Source organism: Petromyzon marinus, chromosome 38 (assembly GCF_048934315.1).
Source record: "Petromyzon marinus isolate PM22_M1 ecotype Great Lakes invasive population chromosome 38, UKy_Petmar_22M1.pri1.0, whole genome shotgun sequence".
NCBI classification, from domain to species: domain Eukaryota; kingdom Metazoa; phylum Chordata; class Hyperoartia; order Petromyzontiformes; family Petromyzontidae; genus Petromyzon; species Petromyzon marinus.
In genome coordinates, this window is record NC_133704.1 from 8727914 (window position 1) to 8747730 (window position 19817).

At 44.9% G+C, this 19817-nt stretch overlaps 2 protein-coding genes across 3 annotated transcripts in view; both read left to right on the plus strand.

The window, feature by feature from the left end:
- Positions 1 to 185: 185 nt before the first annotated feature.
- On the plus strand, positions 186 to 5121 carry LOC116950157 (D-dopachrome decarboxylase-B-like). The gene is made up of 3 exons (XM_032967697.2): positions 186 to 709; positions 3232 to 3407; positions 3544 to 5121. The coding sequence occupies exons 1-3, from the start codon at positions 602 to 604 to the stop codon at positions 3614 to 3616; spliced, it is 357 nt and encodes a 118-aa protein (XP_032823588.1). The 5' UTR covers positions 186 to 601; the 3' UTR covers positions 3617 to 5121.
- Positions 5122 to 11450: 6329 nt separating this feature from the next.
- The window catches only part of FLOT2 (flotillin 2), a 33247-nt gene continuing 24880 nt past the window's right edge, over positions 11451 to 19817 (plus strand). Inside the window, exons 1-2 of one of the 2 annotated variants that reach the window (XM_032967695.2) lie at positions 11451 to 11615; positions 18823 to 18904. In XM_032967695.2, the coding sequence (XP_032823586.1) occupies positions 11567 to 11615; positions 18823 to 18904 (131 nt within the window). In that variant the 5' untranslated portion in view covers positions 11451 to 11566. The remainder of the gene's footprint in view (positions 11616 to 18822; positions 18905 to 19817) is intronic. The other variant, XM_032967693.2, reaches the window with a different exon arrangement.

A 19817-nucleotide genomic window follows, 5' to 3' on the forward strand; every position in this document is an offset into this window, starting at 1 on the left:
TATACATCATCCATAATACAAAGAGATGGGGGGGGGTGTTGCTAGTTCGCGTAAACATAAATGTGTCGTTAAACCCATCCACCACCCGAGAACACGGCCAATTAGTAAAGGGTTTGTCACGAAATAACAGCGAATTCTCTCCCCTTTCCACACCCCACCACGTGGCGTGTCCGCACCCACCACCAGCGTCACTGCCGCTCTGTGGCCCTCTGATCCCCCCCCCTCTCTCTCCCCGGCTGTTCCCTTGCAACCCTTGCTCCCCCCTGCCCCACGTTCGCACACGACGACACGACGGGCACTCCGGCCGGCCCAGCTTAAAGCAAGGTCGTCAGCCAGCCCAGCCAAGGCCAGCCCAGCCAGCCAGTCAGTCAGCCCAGCCCGTTCAGTCAGCCAGCCCAGCCCAGTCAGTCAGCCAGCCCAGCCCAGCCAGCCCAGCCCAGTCAGTCAGCCAGCCAGCCCAGCCCAGCCAGCCCAGTCAGCCCAGCCCAGTCAGCCAGCCCAGTCAGCCCAGCCCAGTCAGCCAGCCCAGCCCAGCCAGCCCAGTCAGTCAGCCAGCCCAGCCCAGTCAGTCAGTCAGCCCAGCCCAGCCAGCTAGCCAGCCATGCCTTTCATCGAGATCGCCACTAACCTGAAGCCGGAGACCTTCACGGAGTCTCTGCTCAAGAAGTTCGCGGCGGAGGCGGCCGTCGCGCTTAGCAAACCGCCCGAGGTGAGTTGCGTTGCTTCCTCACCGCCCCCCCCTCCTCCTCGTCGTCCGTCGGCACCACGAACAACCAGCCGATGTGCCTCCTCTCGTGTCCCACACCACCCCCACTCGGTTGTCCACCCGCCCTGATGGCCTTCTCCATTTGTCTTTCCTCTGTGGAGAGGGGGGCTTCATTGTCCACCGGCTTAACGCGTCGACTTGTACTGTACAAAGATCCCCAACACCCTCCTTCCCTCCCTCCCGTGTATCCTTTACAGACTGTTAGGGGCAAGTGCTGTTAGCGAGTAGCACCTATGAAGGCCGGCACGGTGCACGAGGTGGGTCGGTGGGTGTCCAACACCACGCCCGGCCGCCTTTGTCTCCCCAGTGGAGATTTTGTTGTGCACACACACCGCACCAGGTACTCATTTGAGGCTGATGACATTGAGAGCTCGGGGTGAGCAGCGACATAATGGAACCTCTCTTTGCCAGTATTAAAATATAATAGGTTTTTTTTACCATTTCTGGAAATGTCCTGATAGTGGCATTGTCTTTGTGCTGTTCGCCTTTAGGCGTCCTCTGGTCTAACACTTTGAGACTAGGCTCTAAAGAAAGCTGTGTCTGGTGTGGAGCAGTCGGTTTCAAAGACAATGCCATCATATACTGTCAGAGCGTGGTTGTTTTATTTGCATGTTCATCACGAGAATAAGAACGATTGCGGGGATGGTGGCTTGCCAAATGAACTTTAATCCAGGAGCTACCACGTGTCGTTAAACTTATGGAATCACTCACTATGAATGGGACAAACACAGGTTTATTATAATTTCAACTCAAAGCAGATGTTGTGTGTGTATATATACTGTTATTTAAATTGATTGTCCAAATAATGAAAGTTTGCAATGCTGCTTTTCCGTATTTACTGGAATACAGTACAGCTCACAGTCATGAGAATAACATGAAAGTGAAATGTAGTGGCATCAGCCTTTTGTGTTATCTCTCTTGGGAATCTGAATGTTTTATACTGGTAGGAACGAAGTTGTAAACTGAGTGTACCAGCCTGCAATAGATTAATGTGTCCGTCCGTCCCCTTTCAATACTTTAACGAAGTGAAATCTCGTGCTGTTGGGGTGTAAAAATAAAATTGCGCAAAATTCCAATGTTCCTACCAGCCCACCACGCTTTTATTTAACTCACTCTGTTGTTGTATCCTCAAATCTTGTAACTCAATTTTAAACCACTTCCCAATGTGGTCTCGACTGCAAACTTGGTATGCTTATGTCATACTGATGACAATACTATATTCTATCATTAAAAAAATATTTAATGTATATTTTTAAACATTCTTTTTTATATATTATGTTTCGGCTTGCCTCTCCTTGTCTTACACGCTTTTTATTGTATTTAACTCACTCTGTTGTTGTTGTATCCTCAAATCTTGTAACTCAATTTTAACCCACTTCACAATGTGGTCTCGACTGCAAACTTGGTATGCTTATGTCATACTGATGACAATACTATATTCTATCATAATAAATAAAATAAAAATATTTTAACCATTCTTTTTTTATGTTATGTTTCGGCTTGGGTTTTATTGTCCACGCTCAACTGACGTTGGCTGTAAATCACCACGGTCCATTACGTTGTGGCAAGCTTCGGGGCCTCTTCCTAGAGTCGTGGAGTTCTGCCATTACTAGTACGGTACATTTCATTAAAGCGTGTTTTGTTTTAAAGTTTTTTTTTAAAATATTGCTTATTATTGATATATCAGAGAAAATACTTAATGTTTTTTTTTCTCTTCCTAATGTAGGCCCCGATTTAAAAGTCTTGACGTTTTCGGAAAGGCCCCAGTGAAGTTGCTCGAGCCACCGCTGGTGAAATTGCCAACGCCACAATGTTTTAATCACGGTTCGACATGATGTTGAAAATGTGCACATTCTGTGTGTTTAAACGTACAGTACACGTGCTTTCCATTTATGTTTTTGAGGCTTACATGCATGTGGACATGAATGCACATAAGCAATGCTCTCCATGCATTTGTGTGGAAACTGATAGCCATCTCAACCAATGCCAGGGCCACCCCTATGTGTACTCTGCCAAAAACTGATTATGAGGAAAAGGTGCACTTAGCAGGTGCTCGCGAACACACATATGTCAATCCACACGGTTTACCCGTATTCTTGTGCAGGGAAATTAAGTTTTAAGGTCCATACGGCGTACAGCCGTTTGAATACGGGCAAAACACATTTTTTGTCTATTCGTGTTTCTCCTTTGTGATGGAACTTTTGTAGGATGAACGTTGAGATTTATAAAGGCACGGGGTGACCAATAAGGTCTGAATTGGTCTGTAATATAAGGCCAGGCACGGATAAGGGCATTACAAGTATGCGAACAACACTTCCCAGTAAACATGCAACGTTGTTCCAACGTAGGGCCAATGTTGGCGGTCCAACAGTTCCAACCACGTGGCCCAACGTTGTATGTTGACTTGGGTTTCTGTCACGCCTGCAAAGTGAAACGGGGTGTACGTGTGCGCGTATGTCTCGCAGAGGATCAACATCGCGGTGCATGCGGGGCAGCTCCTGTACCAGGCCCTCTCAAGCGCCCCGTGCGTACACGTCAAGGTGTCTGCCATCGCGGTCGTGGGCTCAGCGGAGCAAAACCGTGAGCACAGCGCCCGTCTCACAGACTTCCTCTCCACCGAGCTGGGCCTCCCCAAGGACCGGTGAGCTCCGTTCAAACGTTGTTTACATGGCCGGGCATGCAGCTCGGACTGAGGCCCGTGACAATGGCCTTGTGTGTGAGCAGTGGGATGGAGTGAGTGAGCAAATGTGTCTTGTGCCTGTCGACTATTTTCACAGGATCCTTCTGACGTTTCACCCGCTGGAGAGCTGGCAGGTGGGCAAGATGGGTACTGTCATGACCTTCCTGTGAAACTCTGCACACGACTGGCGTAGCTCAGAGAACCCGGTGCTGATTGTGCGTGCATGAATGAACCAGATGTCACATGGTTGCACCAAATGATGCGTGTCATGTGGAAAAACAAAACACTATCCGATTTGTAAAAGTGCTTTAACATTATTCCTTCCCCTACTTGCACCTGTTCACTCTCTACCTAGTCTTGATTGTAACTGCTAGTCTCAAATGTTGCATTTCCCTGCTATCTGGCAGCTTGGAGTTGGTGATAAAATTCCAGATATGTTTCATGCAGCATGAACTGTGTTGTTTGTGGGATCATATTTTTGGAGCACACCCCCTAGCTCTGATCTTTGGACTGTAGCAAATATGCTTAAAATCACTCAACTGATTCACATCTGCTTCTGCTTGCTTACTTGACAAACTCACTGGTGTATTTATCTGGAGCCAAGTATAGGTCAGTGGTTAGTTTATAAAAACACCTTTTGAATGTTTCTATTATATAACATTTAGTGAAGCTAAGGGACAATTTACGTAACTTTGTTTTATTTAGCTGACCACAGGATCGGGTCACAATTTGAGGCCTTCGTGTGCCTTGGCCAGACAACATTTATCAAAAATCAACACATTCGTCAATACGACTTTAACAAAAGTCAATTATTGCAATTCTGCCGTGATTCATTATCAGGATTTGGGTTATAACAGACCACACTGAGCTGCTTCTGGAAATAAAATGAATGAACTTAAATAAAACATTAGCAAAAACTGGAACTAAAAAGCACCATTTATCGTAATTAGATCTAATAATGCTCTCTGTGCATGAAAGCATAATTGAAAGGGTTTGGTCTCTCTCACGGGTGCTGCTGGACCACAGGTTGTGATCAAGCAGATGTCTATGTTGATCAATATTAAATATGGAAATCCAATTGTAACAGTGGAAAAATCTTATTATGAAAGTCATGGAAATGTAATCGAAAATATTTCTCTTCTTTGGTTCTTTCGGTAAAGTCACGTAGAATGAGAATAAAATAATAAAATAAAACAATAAAATTCTCACGACGTTTCGGCCACAACACAAGTGGCCTTCTTCAGGTGAAAGGAACAAACCTGTCGGGACTGGTGAAAAAGGCCACTGGCCAAAACGTCGTGAGAATTTTATTGTTTTATTTTATTATTTTATTCTCATTCTACGTTATTTTACCGAAAGAACCAAAGAAGATGAATCCTTGCAGTCACGAAAGCTTTAAATCGAAAATATTTCTAATTAGAAACAAAAAACATTTCAAAAAAATACAAAAGTAAAAAACACTGCAGTTACTGGTGATCTTGCCTTGATGTCTGAGAACAGTAGTACGTAATAAATTAACTGATGCTGACGTGCCTTGCTACACAAAGATAGGTGCACGCATTGATTAGCACTTATTTATATATCTCGGAATTGCATTCTTCATTGTTGTGCTTTAGTCTTCAAATGTTGACATCTGCATGAAAATGATCTTTGAAATAAATATAATTTGAACACATGATGGAGTGGAATTTCTGCGTATCTCTGTGTGTTTGCTGCGCTGGCCTTTGTAGGTGCTCGTTAACAAAATTTGCCACAGAAAGCGACTTGCTATGAGGAAGGAATGTTGCCTGGAATATTTTGCATTGTATATTTTTCCTTTTATGCCAGTGTTGTTGGTATATTTTAGTGTTTTGTTATTTGACTCAGAGGGCACCTGCATGTGGTCTTTAAATCTATTTCATATTTCAACTTTTTTGGTATGCACTTTGAACAGAATGCACAGTGGTGGAGAACGAGTACAGTATACAGTTTCAAGTGTCAGACAAGGCGATGCATAATGTACTGCTGCATTTAAGGATATCGTCACATCGTACATATGCACCGCACTCGCGTGAACATGTTGTAATTGTGGTCTGTGCAAAGACATTAATTTTCAGATTGCAATAAAATTCAGTAACGAATAGCTATGATCATATATCACAAATACCAACTCGAACACTGAAGCCCATTACAAATACTGTATCGGTAAGCTATTCAGCATCCTCTGTATCTCCCTCCATGGATGTAAATCATGTTTGATCACATTTTATTTTTACTTGCGATACATGCGTGCATTAACTAGTGCGTGTTGGAATGGTTTCCAATTATGCATTTTTTTAAAGATAATGAACAGAATGAATTAGAATATAAACAAGACGGTGCAAATGAGACAGAACAATTTAAGCTCCCCATGAAGCTATCCATTGAAACTGTTCCCATGCCATCCATCACACCACTGCCCACCGCCACCACCACCAGTTTATGCATTTTTTCCGCACTCCGTTCTCCCCGACTTGTCTCATAGAAACTCAGCAGGACCTTGCACCGTAGCCTGCCAGTCAGTCACGTCGATTCCTGCAGCCACTGCATGTGACTCACTCTGACCGAGGTCCGACAACGTTGCCCCGTTCATCTCCAGCTCTCCGCATCCATAGCTTGGGCTGGCATGAAGAGAAGGAGGCCATGGTGCAAGCTGAGCCGAGCCACAGCACCTTGGCATCATGGGGGGAGCAGTCACGGCGTGCCAGCAAGCAGCACTGTTTGAACAATTGGAGCCCTGCGTAGTCATGCGCCAGCGCCATCAAGATCTCGCATAATAATAACGTTTTTACATTACACGCTTTTTATTATTATTAACTCACTCTGTTGTCGTTTTTGTATCCTCAAATCTTGGAACTTAATTTTAACCCACTTCCCAATGTGGTATCGACTGCAAACTTGGTATACGTATGTCATACTGATGACAATACTATATTCTATCATAAAACATTTTTTAAACATTTTTAATATGTTATGTTTCGGCTTGGGTTTAATTGTCCACGCTCAACTGACGTTGGCTGTAATTGGCCACGGCCCATTACGTTATGGCAAGCTTCGGGGCCACTTCCTAGAGTCGTGGAGTTCTGCCGTTACTCGTACAGTACATTTCATTAAAGCGTGTTTTTTTTAGAAAAGTTGTTTTTTAAAATATTACTTATTTGGGGGTTAGATTGCGCTCATATGAATGCGTCGTTAAACCCGCCACCACCCAACAGCCAATTTTGAAGGTTTGTCACGTAAAGAAAAGTGTCAATGTGTTACTGCTTCAGCACACCGGTGTATTGGAGAGTAAACCCACAATTACGCTTGTGATTACAACCAGCTTCATAAGACCGATCCTGATTTACTCTCCAACACATAGATGCGCTGACGTAACCAATCGGCCACGTCTTGTTTACGTGACAAATATTACTAATTAACTGCGTTGGGTGGTGGGAGGTTTAACTATATTTATACCATCTAACCCCCCCAAAAAATACCTTTATCATGGATAGTCGCGAAAGCCTACGTGTTAAACGGACCATCTCGCTTGCGTGCCAGCCTGGCCAATGGAAGGCAGCAATGTTTACGTGCCAGCGTCTGTGCAGACACGATCTCTATTTGCCTCCCCGTCGCGGTAGAAGAGAAGGGTGAACCATCACAGCAGTCTGAGTCACTGCCCCTCCCCCCCCAACACCGCTCTCTGCTTGACTCGGTGTAACAATCGGCGAGGACCAAAGGGGCCGTCCATAAATGACGTCACGCGATTTTGGACGATTTTTGACCCCCCCCCCCCCTTCGTCACACGGCGTTACAAAAATCAGACCCCCTTCAAATATGACGTCACAAAGCTCTGCCCCCCCCCCAAAAAAATATAAAACATGCTTCAAATCGCTTTAAACTATTGTCATTGTAGTGCGTATTTAATGTGGCGCTGCACTCTGATGTTGTAGGAGAAACATTTATTAAAAAGTATAATTAAGTAGAACGTGTTGTCTATATTTATTTAAAGTTGCGCATTTTGATGTGACGTCACATTTCTCCCCCCCCCCCCCCCTCGTCACACATCGTCACAAATGTCTGACCCCCCCGCCCCTCTAAGTGCGTGACGTCATTTATGGACGGCCCCATCGTTGTAGAAGCAGACGGCATATGTATTTAAAAATTGCTGCATTACTCTCACATGAAAGCGGGACACTTATTTTTGGAACGGTTAGACGTACAAGTCTGTCACCTTTTTTTAGTTCGTGCTAATCATATTGTGGGTGGAGTGGCGCTGCAGAGATTAGCACGCTGCGTTATGAACCCGGGGGTGATCTCAGTTTCATTGCCAGTCACGGAAAACTTTTAGCGAGTGATGCCTTAACAGATCCAGGGCATCCCCCTCCTGCACTGACCATCTTGGTGAAGTAAAGTAGAGCAACCCCTATGACCAGCAGAGGTGGATATGGAACCTTCCAAAGGTGCGGGGATTGGTGGGGGAGGGGGGGGGCGACATGTCAAAATATTTAATAGGGCCCAAAATAGTAAAATAAAAATTAACTAACCCCAAAAAACCTGTATTATGGATGATATGGGTAACGAAAGCCTACGTATTAAACTGTATTTTGTCTAATAAATGCACACTGTATTTCAAACTATTTTTTTAATTAAATTTCGATTTATTTTTAATTAGGCTTGTTTACGCAGGAAAGCGTAATTAGGCTTGTTTATGCAGGAAAGCTTTACTGAGTCTCTTAGGGCAGTAATTGTTATGTATACAGGACTGTATTCCAAATGATTTGCGGGTAATTTTACACACAAGTGGCCTGCCCCCGCGAATGACTTCACGGGACCCTGAGCGTCCAATGTTTAGGGTATCAAGAGGTTGGTGGTGGGAAGGGTTGGGAAGCAATTTCGACACCCCCTGGATCTACAACTGGACCGGCACCACCAATTAGTATAGAAGTCAATGCGTGGCGCATATATACAAACGAGTTCATAAAGCCCGTCTTCGGCAGGCAAACGTTTTCCGTGAATATAATAATAAAAAACCTGATATGATTTTTGTTACAATTTTACGATCAGACACTAACTACTCCAAAAATGCGTATTAGTTACGTAGAAGAAAAATAATAATAAAAATAAAGTGAATAAAAATACAAATGATCAAAATAAAAATCGAAAAACATTCATGTAGACTGTAGCCTGGTTATTAAGTTTGGTGAGTGTACTGGCAGCCTATAGTGTAGACTGTAGTCATGGTTATTAAGCTGGGTGAGTGTACTGGCAGTCTATAATGTAGACTGTAGCCTGTTTTTAAGCTTGGTGAGCGTATTGGCATTCTGTAATGTCAACTTATTGTTGGTTCTTTCAGTCATTAAAAATACAAGAAAAATAAAAAAATATAATAAAGATACAAATAAAAATGTTACCTTGATTCAACTTCTTATATTTAAAGACATACCCATCGGAAACCGCTTAATTAAAAAAAATCCGTTCTTTTTTTATTAGAACAGATATTTCTTAACTTAATAGTCTGAGGGGAAGCTATCTTTTACCGTTTTAGAATTATTCAGATTTGAACATCATAAAATGCATATTTTTTTCGTTGAAAACCCCTTGAATCCGAAATATCTTAAAAACTCAAAAAGATAGAACAATGGTTCTCGCTTTAATTTTAGTTGCTATTTAACGCTCTATCAGATGAAAAAACCCCTCAACCTTATATTCTGAACGGTTTCTGAATGACACGCACAAACATGTTTATGGGGCACTTAAAATCGAGATTTGGGGGCCTTAAAATAAAAAATCTCAGATTTTCAGGTGTCCTGTTGTTTGTGTGCGAAAAGCTGCATTTGAATCACATTTCAGTTTTCTACCTTGTCGGGAAGTACCCAGAGGTTCTTGACACATCCAGATTAAGGTATTCATTTATATACAGGGTGTGTAAAAAAGGACCCAATTTCAAAGCAGTATATTTCACGATGGCAACACGTTACAATTGCACAAAAAGTTACAAACGGTTTCATGAGTTATCACGTTTTACCAACCATTTTATAAATGCTCTATGTGCCCTCCACCTGCTGTACGAACAACATCGAGACGATAGTTGAATTCGTCCCAAACGCCTCTCAAAGTGTCTTCTTCCACTGAAGTCACCGCTGCCGTGATTCTGTTTTTGAGGTCATCCAGATTAGTCGCTAATGGTGGCACAAAAACACCACGGGTCTTTGACGTATCCCCACAAGAAAAAGTCGCTGGGTGTGGTGATGATGTCTGGGGGTGATCTTGGGGGCCAAGAGTGTAGCGCCAAGTCTTGCGGTCCCGTGCGACCTATCCAACGTTGAGGCAGTGTGTCATTTAGAAAACGAAGCGAGGGGATGTTTGTGCGCTGGGAGAGGCATCTAGCGGTAATAATTTGAAACTCTATTCCTCGCTCTTTTAAGTGGTAAAAGTTTCATTCATGGGCGGTTCGTGTTTGTAAAGATATAGCGATTTCAAATCGGGTCCATATTAAAAAAAAACCCTGTAGATACCGGGACAGCGCTGCTTTTCAGTTGCGTGGTGGACACGGCTGAGAGGACGGCCTGCCGCCTCATTATTATTATTCATGATGACGAATACTAACAAGCATTTTGATTTAAAGCTTTCGTGACTGCAGGGATTCATATTCTTGGTTCTTTCGGTAAAGTCACGTTGTGTAAAATATATATAAAACAGCAAAATATATTTTATTATTTTATTGTTTCCCTTTAACGTGACTATACCGAAAGAACCAAGAATATGAATATTAACAAGCATGTTTATGCGTGACGGGCTTCTGATGAATATTAACGATTCGCCCAATTATGTAACATTGCACGCCGTTATATAACGGTGGCAGCATCCAAGACTCGAGGGAGCAACGTAAAAACGAAACGATGTGAAGAATCGTCACTAAACCATGATTAATACAAATTTTCTATGGGTCTTTCGGTAAAGCCACGTAGATAGAAGAAAAATAATAAAAATATCACATTTATTTAGACTTATTTTCATTTTTTCACCTGAAGACGATTGCTTGTGTTGCGATCGAAACGTCGTGATATATTTTTTATATCTACGTGGCTTTACCGAAAGACCCATAGAATATGTATTCCTGCAGTCACGAAAGTTTTAAGTCAAGAATGAATAACATTGTCATTCGTGGCCGGATGCCCTGTTTTTGATGTCACGCTCTTGTGGCCTCCTCGATGTGTGTCCGCTCCTCGCCCCCTTCTCCCGTGTGGCAACCGCCCTCCCGTATGGATGGGACATCGAATGCATAATAAAGGAGTTTTTTTTGGGGAGGGTTATATACCGTACATATGAATAATGTGTCGTTTAAACCCGCCACCACCCGACGAAGCCAATTCGTAAAGGTTGTCACGTGAAAACGTGCCAATTAGTAATCACCACTGCAGCACACCCGGGGTGTTGGAGAGTAAAACTCACATTTACAATTCGAGGACGACGTTTCGCTGGTGATGACAAAAAAAAGTACGGCATAACAGTCCCGTTGTCATGGGATGTGTTATGGGGAGCGGTGGTGTAGTGGTTCGGGCACTGCGCTACGAACCCGACCCCCCCCCCCCCCCGGGTTCAATTCCCGCTCAAGGCCAAACAGCAGTGCCGACTCGGTCCTGGGGCCTCCCCCAGGTCGACTCAGCCTCAAATGAGTACATGGACGCGGTGTGTAAGCATCGCCACTGGGGAGACATGGGCGTGGTGCTGCCCCCCCCCCCCCCCTCAATGCTACTCGTTCACAACACAGCTCGCCTCTACAGTCTGCTCACGGCTATACCGGAGAGAGGAATATTTGGCTCCAAAGATAATGGCATTGGAGCCCCATCCCGAATTGCCCCCTCCAATGGCAGAGACTCCGCCCTTTACATGTGGCCACGCCCCCACGCGGCTGGGCATCATTGTGAGCCACGCCCCCCTCACCGCGAACCCCGCCCTCTCACCGTGAGCCCCCGCCCATCCCATCGTTGCTCCGCCCCCCCCCGCCGCAATCTCCAACTCCTCGTGGCCCCACCCCCGCTCTCCCCCAGCGTGCGTGGAGTCCATCGGAGGAGCGCGACACAGAATTAGCAGCAGCAGAAGACGAAGACGCGGCAGCCATGGGGAACTGTGAAACCGTGGGGCCCAACGAGGCGCTCGTAGTGTCGGGTGAGTTCGCCTCGGCACCGACGCGCGCTGGAACGGTGGCGGCTGTCGGTGGCCGTGGCGTGCGGAGTGAATGGAGGAGGAGAGCTCGGAAATGGCGCGCCCTTTTGTTGCGGCCTGAGGGCTGCGGGGCGTGTTTACGTGCGCGTGTTTGTATGGGTGTACACGCGGTGTGTATGCGTGTGTGTTTACATGGGTGTACACGCGGTGTGTTTACATGGGTGTACACGCGGTGTGTATGCGTGTGTGTTTGCATCGGTGTGCACGCGGTGTGTATGCGCGTGTTTTTGCATGGGTGTACACGCGGGGTGTATGCGTGTGTGTACACGCGGTGTGTACGCGCGTGTGTTTGCATGGGTGCCGCCGCATGCCGAAACAGCTTTTGTTCGGCCGGATCGAGGGGGCTAAACGGGCGCGGCACGGGCTAGAGAAGAGATGGAGTGACGTGGTACAGGAGGACGTGGAGCTGAGTGGACTTGCCGATGACTGGTACCAGCGGTGTCAAGATCGGCCTCTATGGAGGAGGCTCGTGAAGGACGCTGCTACTGGGCAGTTGGAGGCAGTCGCCCTCCAACAACAACGGAGGGCGGAGGAGCGACGCTCACAACAACGAGCGGAGCGCCGGGTGGCTAAAGCACAGCAGTTTGGCACAGTAGGGGGCACAGGTGGTGCATCAGCCAGTCATCTCAGTCAGTCGACCCGTGGCACCTGGGTCTGCCCCGTGACCTGCCAGCGGGCGTTCGACACTTCACGTGGCCTCAAGGTGCACCTAGCCTGGCACAAGCGTCGTGGTGACGTCACCGCCACTTAGTGGCGAATGGCGGTTGTTGTACACGCGGTTTGTTTGCATGGGTGTCCACGCAGTATGTATGCGTGTGTTTACATGGGTGTACACGCGATGTGTGAGCGTGTGTTTACATGGGGGTACACATGGTGTGTGCGTGTGTTTACATGGGTGTACACGCGGTGTGTGAGCGTGTGTTTACATGGGGGTACACATGGTGTGTGCGTGTGTTTACATGGGTGTACACGCGATGTGTATGGGTGTGTTTGCTTGGATGTACACATGGTGTGTGTTTGCTTGGGTGTACACGCGATGTGTGAGCGTGTGTTTACATGGGTGTACACATGGTGTGTGCGTGTGTTTACATGGGTGTACACATGGTGTGAGCGTGTGTCTATTTGGGTGTACACATGGTGTGAGCGTGTGTGTATTTGGGTGTACACGCGGTGTGTGATCGTGTGTTTGCATGGACGTGCATCGGTGTCCACTGTCTGTATTAGTGTCGGTGGTGTAGGTGGGCGTTGGTGGCCACCCACCCCCTCGTGTGCGCACATGCTGGCCTTCTTAGCTGCTCGTGTAAAACCACTTGCCATAACAGTCTGTTAAGGCAATACAATGTAGGGGGGGGTAATCTTAGTTTATTTAGACAGCGTGTGAGTGTTTACATGAGTGCACATAGTGGGAATATGCCTGCATTCGTGTACATGGAGTAGACTACCTCAGTGCATCATTGCACAACATTGGTGCATTTGACGCGTGTGCATAGTTGTGCTGCATGTTTTCACATATAACGTGTGTGTGTGTTAGATATATAACGTGTGTGTGTTAGATATATAACGTGTGTGTTACATCGGTGTATCGTGTGTGCAGTTGTGTACATTGTCCACGGGGCGTGTGGGCTGTGTGCATTACACAACCTACGATTTCACGCATGAGCCAATCCACGTCACACGTGTGCATAATTATCACACGTGTGCTACAAGTGCAATGGTATATAAACTGGCGATGTTCATGAGAAATTGCACACAATTTAACGGGACCATATTTTTGAAACGTATCGGTCGGATCGGTCAGAATCTTTATTATTAATCAAAAGGAAATGTGGTCTCGAAATTATTTTCAGCGTCTCCCGTGCAACCTGATTAGTCTAGACATGCAAAAGCATTGGCATCAATCGCACAACGAGCAGCCAATTAAATTAGAATGGAAGCAATTGAACGGTGGAGGTGAAAAAATACGAAGCAGATGAGCCCCCCAAAAAAAAACAGACGAGCACGTCCAAATTCGTTTGCACGCAATTTTTTCATAGAAAATAAATTAGTTTATTGCAAGAGGCCGATTGAGAGTGAAAAACAAATCTTTTGAGTGGGAGGGGCGGCTTAGGTTCAGCAGTGCATTTGAATACGGCTGGTGAGGCCACGTTCTGTGTTAGAAACTAAATTATTCAAGGTTTTGCAAAGCGGCGGTTTTGATTAGTGAACAATTATCCACAATCTGGTATTGATTCTCGCCGCTGGGCACGTGAATGTTGTGTTGAGCTTACGTTTCGAGGTTTTAAACCCAACGCTCTACAATGTACGCAATCGGATACATTTGGTGGAATATCATTCGTAACCGCTTGGGATAAGCATAAATACAGACACCATCATATGAGACCTCCTTTGCCAGTAGAGACAACGAGTTGTCTCTTTTGTTTGCATTTTGACTGCTAGTGTTGTGGTTATTGCAAACATGATTCCTTGAATAAAGGTGTCAGTTTTTTGTGCCAGTTAAAAGGGTAAAACCTATTGCTATGCTAGACACCATCATTGTTACTCGCGATACCCTCAATGAGCGCACGTACATTGACTTACTTACAGGGCCTAGAACGATGCATCGATGAACATAGCCGATTCTTGCGATCCATGTATTCCAATCACCCAAGAATCGATTATTATGCATTTGTTCAGTGTGTATTGCACACATTTTAGTCAACAGATATGCGGATTTTATGTTTATGCTCAAGAGGCGTGGGCACATTGAGACATGGAGAGAATGAGACAATGACACTTTCTGAATTGTAAACCTGTGAATCTAGTTGCATAGGGGAATGTATTATATTTTGCAATTTGTCTGCGAGTACATCTTTAATCATGGCATGTATGTTGTCTAGCCCCCTCTTGCATACGCTTCACATTGTCGACAGCACATCTGTGAAAAAGAGCTTTATAGCTCATCGGATTCCTCCAGTATAAATACGTACTTAAAGCTTTCGTGACTGCAATAATTCATATTCTTTGGGTCTTTCGGTAAAGTCACGTAGATAGGTAACCTACATATTCTGATAATTCTGATTCTCTGGCATCTGAGATGTATAGGTACATTTTCCCAGCTGCAATATATGCATCTAATTAATCGTTATATAGTCCATGGGCCAGTGGAAAATTCAGTACCACTGGAGGTGTAAAGATTGAGCGATACCAGTTTGTGCATATGTCTCATGAAAAGCGATTATGTGATAACATAGTTATTTCGTGAGATCATTGCATAATTCACATTTATTGGTGATTTTAAATATGTTGGTACAACTGAAGTGGTTCCATTTCATGGACCAGTAAGAACACATTTCCGCAGAAGACCCTTGTTTGATTAGCTGAGATGGAGCTGCGCACAAGTAATTGTGCTGTGCCTACTTGGTCACTTGGAAGTTTGCACGTGAAATATATCTTAAGCTGTGCAATGTCCCTGTATTGGCACAGTACGAGAAAGTACTGTGTGTTGAAATGCTTTAGTAATTGCCAAAACCCCAACAGATGGGAAATACTTAACTGCACACAATGAGAAACGGTTTCGTATTGCATGTGCATGACTGAGGTTTTTTAGATATAAACCTGCGGCAAGATGTGAAAAACTGGGTTATATGTGACTCATATAGATTGTTTTTGTAAAAAAAATGCAAATTTGCTGGAAATATTTAAACTCTGGTTAATGTTAAATCAGGAGTCATTTACATTCCACCCTGCCTAATTCTGATTGCCGAGTCCTGGCATAGTACATTAAAACAGTGGAAATGTGCAGCACTGCTTTCTGCTCGTAACCTCGGTATGAAATAAATCCAAACTTTTAAAACATCACATTTTTGTTGGACATTATAACGAAAACCTTGGCGTCGTAAAACTCGACACTGGCACTCAATAGGCGGTTCCTGATCATCGTCGCCAGGCCGTCGTCGTGTTCACATCGGTTTGGTCGGGTATGCGTCGGCAACACCAGGGTTTCGCTGTTCACCCACCCCCCCACGTTGAACCCGTGGTTGTAAGACTCTCCGTCAGCCCAGCTGCAGGACCCTTGGCCTCAGATCGGTGGTGGCAATGTTTTAACCCAGCAAATAATGCCCGGTATCATCGGTAGTTGCACGTCAGCTGAATTTCCAGCATTCTTGTGAGAAACAATATTTGCATTTTTCGACGATTATTTTTACACGAACAGGAGGGGGAGATGCACTGCTCGGCTGGTATCAATCAGGGAGACTCTGCGCTTGACTTGTGGTTGACTTGAAAAAGATTGCCTTGAATGTAGGGCCAAATGTGCTTTTACTTAGGCGCTTACTGCATGACCGGCTTCACTTGTACGGAACAAAAACTTCGCTCCTTTATCTTCGAGTAATATTCAGCATTTCAGCGCTGTCCTCCAGACAGTCTCGTCCCTTCACCTGATGAAGGCCGCTTGTGTTGTGGCCGAAACGTCGTGAGAATTTTATTGTGTCTATTTTATTTTATCAATTTATGATTTTATTCTCATTCTACGTGACTTTACCGAAAGAACCAAAGAAGAAAAATCATTCCAATGTTATTTAGTTTTTCGTGCAAACATGAAGTTTTATCTACAGACGATTAATCCATGTTGTTTTTATCTGCATCTACATCTGTCAGCACAGCCACAACCATGACCCGGTTTATTAAGCAATGGAGTTGCGTGTGTGATTGCAACACGTGTAGAGTGGGCAGGCCCAACAGCGGCCTCTCATGAGTGGGGTGGCTGTTTTTTTTTAGTAGTCTTTGTTCCCGTGCTCTCCTAAACCATGAAGGCAGTTCTAACCCTGAAGATTACCCTCTAAATCTCGCGTGCGGAATGTTGTAGGTACGTTCCCATGCCCACAACTTCCTAAGCATATCGAGTAGTCTCGTGTTTTGATGGTCTCTTTTTTTATTTTATGTGAACCGTTCTTGCTAGTTTGCAGCAGAAATATCCAGTTACATAATCCACACAGGCTGCCCTTGTTGGCTTTCACGAGGTTGAATAAAAATTTACACACCGAGTTAATCATGCTTTAAGAATACGAGCAATCTCCAGCGTCGTGAGCAGCAGCTCTGGTCTCCTGTAAGCAGTTAATTTCTGGGAAAAGAGTATCGTTCAACAAAGAAGCTCAAAACCGATGTCATGAAATTATTTCAAGGACTGGCTTGCTGTGGTTTAGAAGCAAATTCTGAAAGTGCTTTACCGAACGTCTGTTTATAAAAGTGCAGCTCGATTCGACTGGTTGAGACTGCGTTTCCAACCAGCATAAACCAAAAAACACATCAAGCCATATTGTTTATTCCAAAAAGCAGATTAACGATACTTCAACACACTTATGAGGAGCATGCATTTAAAAAAAATGTGCTTTGCTGCAATTGCTTAGTGTCTTTCTGAGAGGCCTCTCAGCTGAAATATTCAGTGGCAGTTTCAAGTAGAACTTAATTATTTTGTTGAATGCGTACAGTTGGTAATGGCTTTAAAATGCAATATTAATGCAAGTGTCAAAGCTTGATTCTCTGCAGCTCGCTCGTTCAGTCCTCACAGGCTTAGCATTGTGTCCAGCTTGACAAGAGGGGCGTCACTGCCATCACCTCCTTAGGCCTCGTATTGTGCAGCCTCAGACAACAAAAGGCTCGATAGCGATTCGGCATCCGTCCGCTACTCCTGATGGGATGCGTAATTTCCATATGCGAATGTTGGAGCCGACAGGGAGATAGCAGTGGAAGTATGGCGTGCCCTAGATGCTATTCGGCTATAAATAGCGCGGCATTCATTGCAGTAAATTCCCTGCACAGATCCTTCCTGGGCTGCAGGAAGTGAGGCAGCCATTTTACATGTTTAAAAAAAAAAGATCCATTTACTCCATCAGCAATCATTTGCATTCTTCTTGGCATTCACGGCTTTTAGCCACCGATGCCACTAGAAAGAATATGATGCCCCCCTCCAAGAAAAATGTGACATCCCTTGATTTATTTCATTTATAATATAAAAAAAAGGGAAATTTGTGAATATGTGTCTGTTCAAAATGTTTAGCGTACTTCCCGACATGCAACAAACTTGAAATTTGGCATGTGGGTACTTTCCAGACTGTACACCATGCAAAAATTATAAAAATAGACTTGTGGTTTTTGGGGGGGGGGGAGGGGGGTGCAATAATGGATATATTTTGCACGGCAAGTGAGCTGTGACGTCACATCTCTGTCATGTCACCCGCATGCAGAAGCGTCACGCAGTGTGCCTGTTGATGTCACGCATCCCCCTCCCCCAACCCTTCGCGAGTAAAGTGCAATACAAATGTGTTGCAGGTCTAAGGCGTTCTTCGCACAGCATTGCTTTATTATTTGAGTAGTTTACTGCCGTACGCACCCTAAAAGTTGTGTGTGTCTGCAGCAAGTGCGTGTATGTGTACCTATGGACGCGCGCGCGCACGTGTGTGTGGGGGGGGAGCGGTAGTGCAGTGGTTAGTGCGCTGCGATACGAACCCAGCGACCCGAGTTCGATTCTCGCTCACGGCCACCGCCGGTGACGATTATTTGAATCGGTCCTGGGCCTCCCCTAGGTCGACTCAGCCTCAAACGAGTAACTCGTGTGGTGTGTGAACATCGCCACTGGGGGGACAAAGGCGGCCGGGCGTGGTGAATCCAAGTCCCGGGCTAAGCCGGGTAGTAAAGCTAGTTTATGTATATAGAAATCAAGATTGAAAACTAATTTCTTTAAAACTGCATTTCACGTTTTAGTATGTTGCCCTTTCCCGCTCCTCAGATTAGCACTGTTGGCTACGTACGGTGCGAAATAAGTTCAACATACATACATGTATGTTACATGAACACTTAGGAATTCGGCATTATTACAACATGCCTTGCTCTGCAGTCATTTTCATTAAACGTGTGTGCTGTTATTTTATGTTACTCACATGCCTGTGTACCAGTGGTCAGTGGACACCCTTAGAGATACTTTCACAAGGCCCTGATCATTTGCATTGCAGACGATGTGCCCTCGGTAAACCACTGCAGTGCCCAAAAACAAATATGGTAGCATTTTAATGCCATCCAGGTCATAAGAAGTGGAGCCTTTTAACATGGTTATGCCCGATGCTGTGCCCGAGGTGGGTGGTGCGCTAATGAATGTGTACGTCTATGCTGTGCCCAGGTGGTTGGTGTGGCGCTGATGAGAAGAAGTACGTGACCGGAGGATGGTCATGGGTGTGGTGCTTGGTCTCCCAAGCTCAGAGGTGCGTATCTGTGGCGATTTTTTTACCCATATAGCTCTTGTGCCACTGTCCCCCTGAGCCAGGCATGTCAGCATGCCTGCAATGTGACACGTAGTGTACACAGACCAGTTATGCAACGTAAGAATGTCACGAGTTATCTTTTCCTCGGTTCATGATTCATGCATTGCATTGTGTAACAGTTGAACATATATTTGTCATCCGTCTCCTGAATATATGCAGGTACAAAACCTGATATTTAATCTTGTAAGGATACAAGTCTTTTAATAAACATTATTTTTGGGTGATTTTTTACTTGTTTATTGTAAAGCAAATGTCTAAGTTAATCAGCTGAAGTTATAAAATTAGTTATATGTTTCCCTAAGAAAGGCTCACTGAATCTCAAGATTCTTATAGAGGGCACCCTACTTGATTTTTTGGCCAGTTCCTTTTGAGTATTTTTGTGTCTGATGAAACTGAGAAGTCAGAAACCTTAGCTTTGCTTGATCCACCGACCCTGCCTCCTAAGTTGTGTGGTTTAAATGCCTCCACCACCATACCCAGCAATATTTTTTATATTTTCCCTTGAGTAGTACATACACTGCATTGCATAACAATCCTTACGTAATGATTCCAGTGCTGTTTTTTTTTTACCGTGGCCTCTTTAAACCTGGTGCCTTAACCACCCAATAAAACAGTCCATTGCATCTCCCGTGTGCACTTGTCCTCAAGATTTAGTGGAGTAAAGAGTACGTGCGGGCTTCTTTCACATCAGGCAAGGGGGCTGGCATTTTTAGAACTATTTTTTTTTTGGTCTTTGTTATATCTCAACATGAGCCTAAAATCACAGCGAACAAAAATGTGGGGGAGGGGTGGGAGACGCACACACTCCGCAGACCACGTCTGAGAACTTGGTGCTCCTCCTGTATTTAGAGGA

Coding starts and splice junctions, on each gene's coding strand:
- LOC116950157 (XM_032967697.2), top strand. CDS start 602: ATGCCTTTCATCGAGATCGCCACTAACCTGAAGCCGGAGACCTTCACG. Junction 710..3,231: donor CGCTTAGCAAACCGCCCGAG/GTGAGTTGCGTT, acceptor TATGTCTCGCAG/AGGATCAACATCGCGGTGCA. Junction 3,408..3,543: donor CTGGGCCTCCCCAAGGACCG/GTGAGCTCCGTT, acceptor CTATTTTCACAG/GATCCTTCTGACGTTTCACC.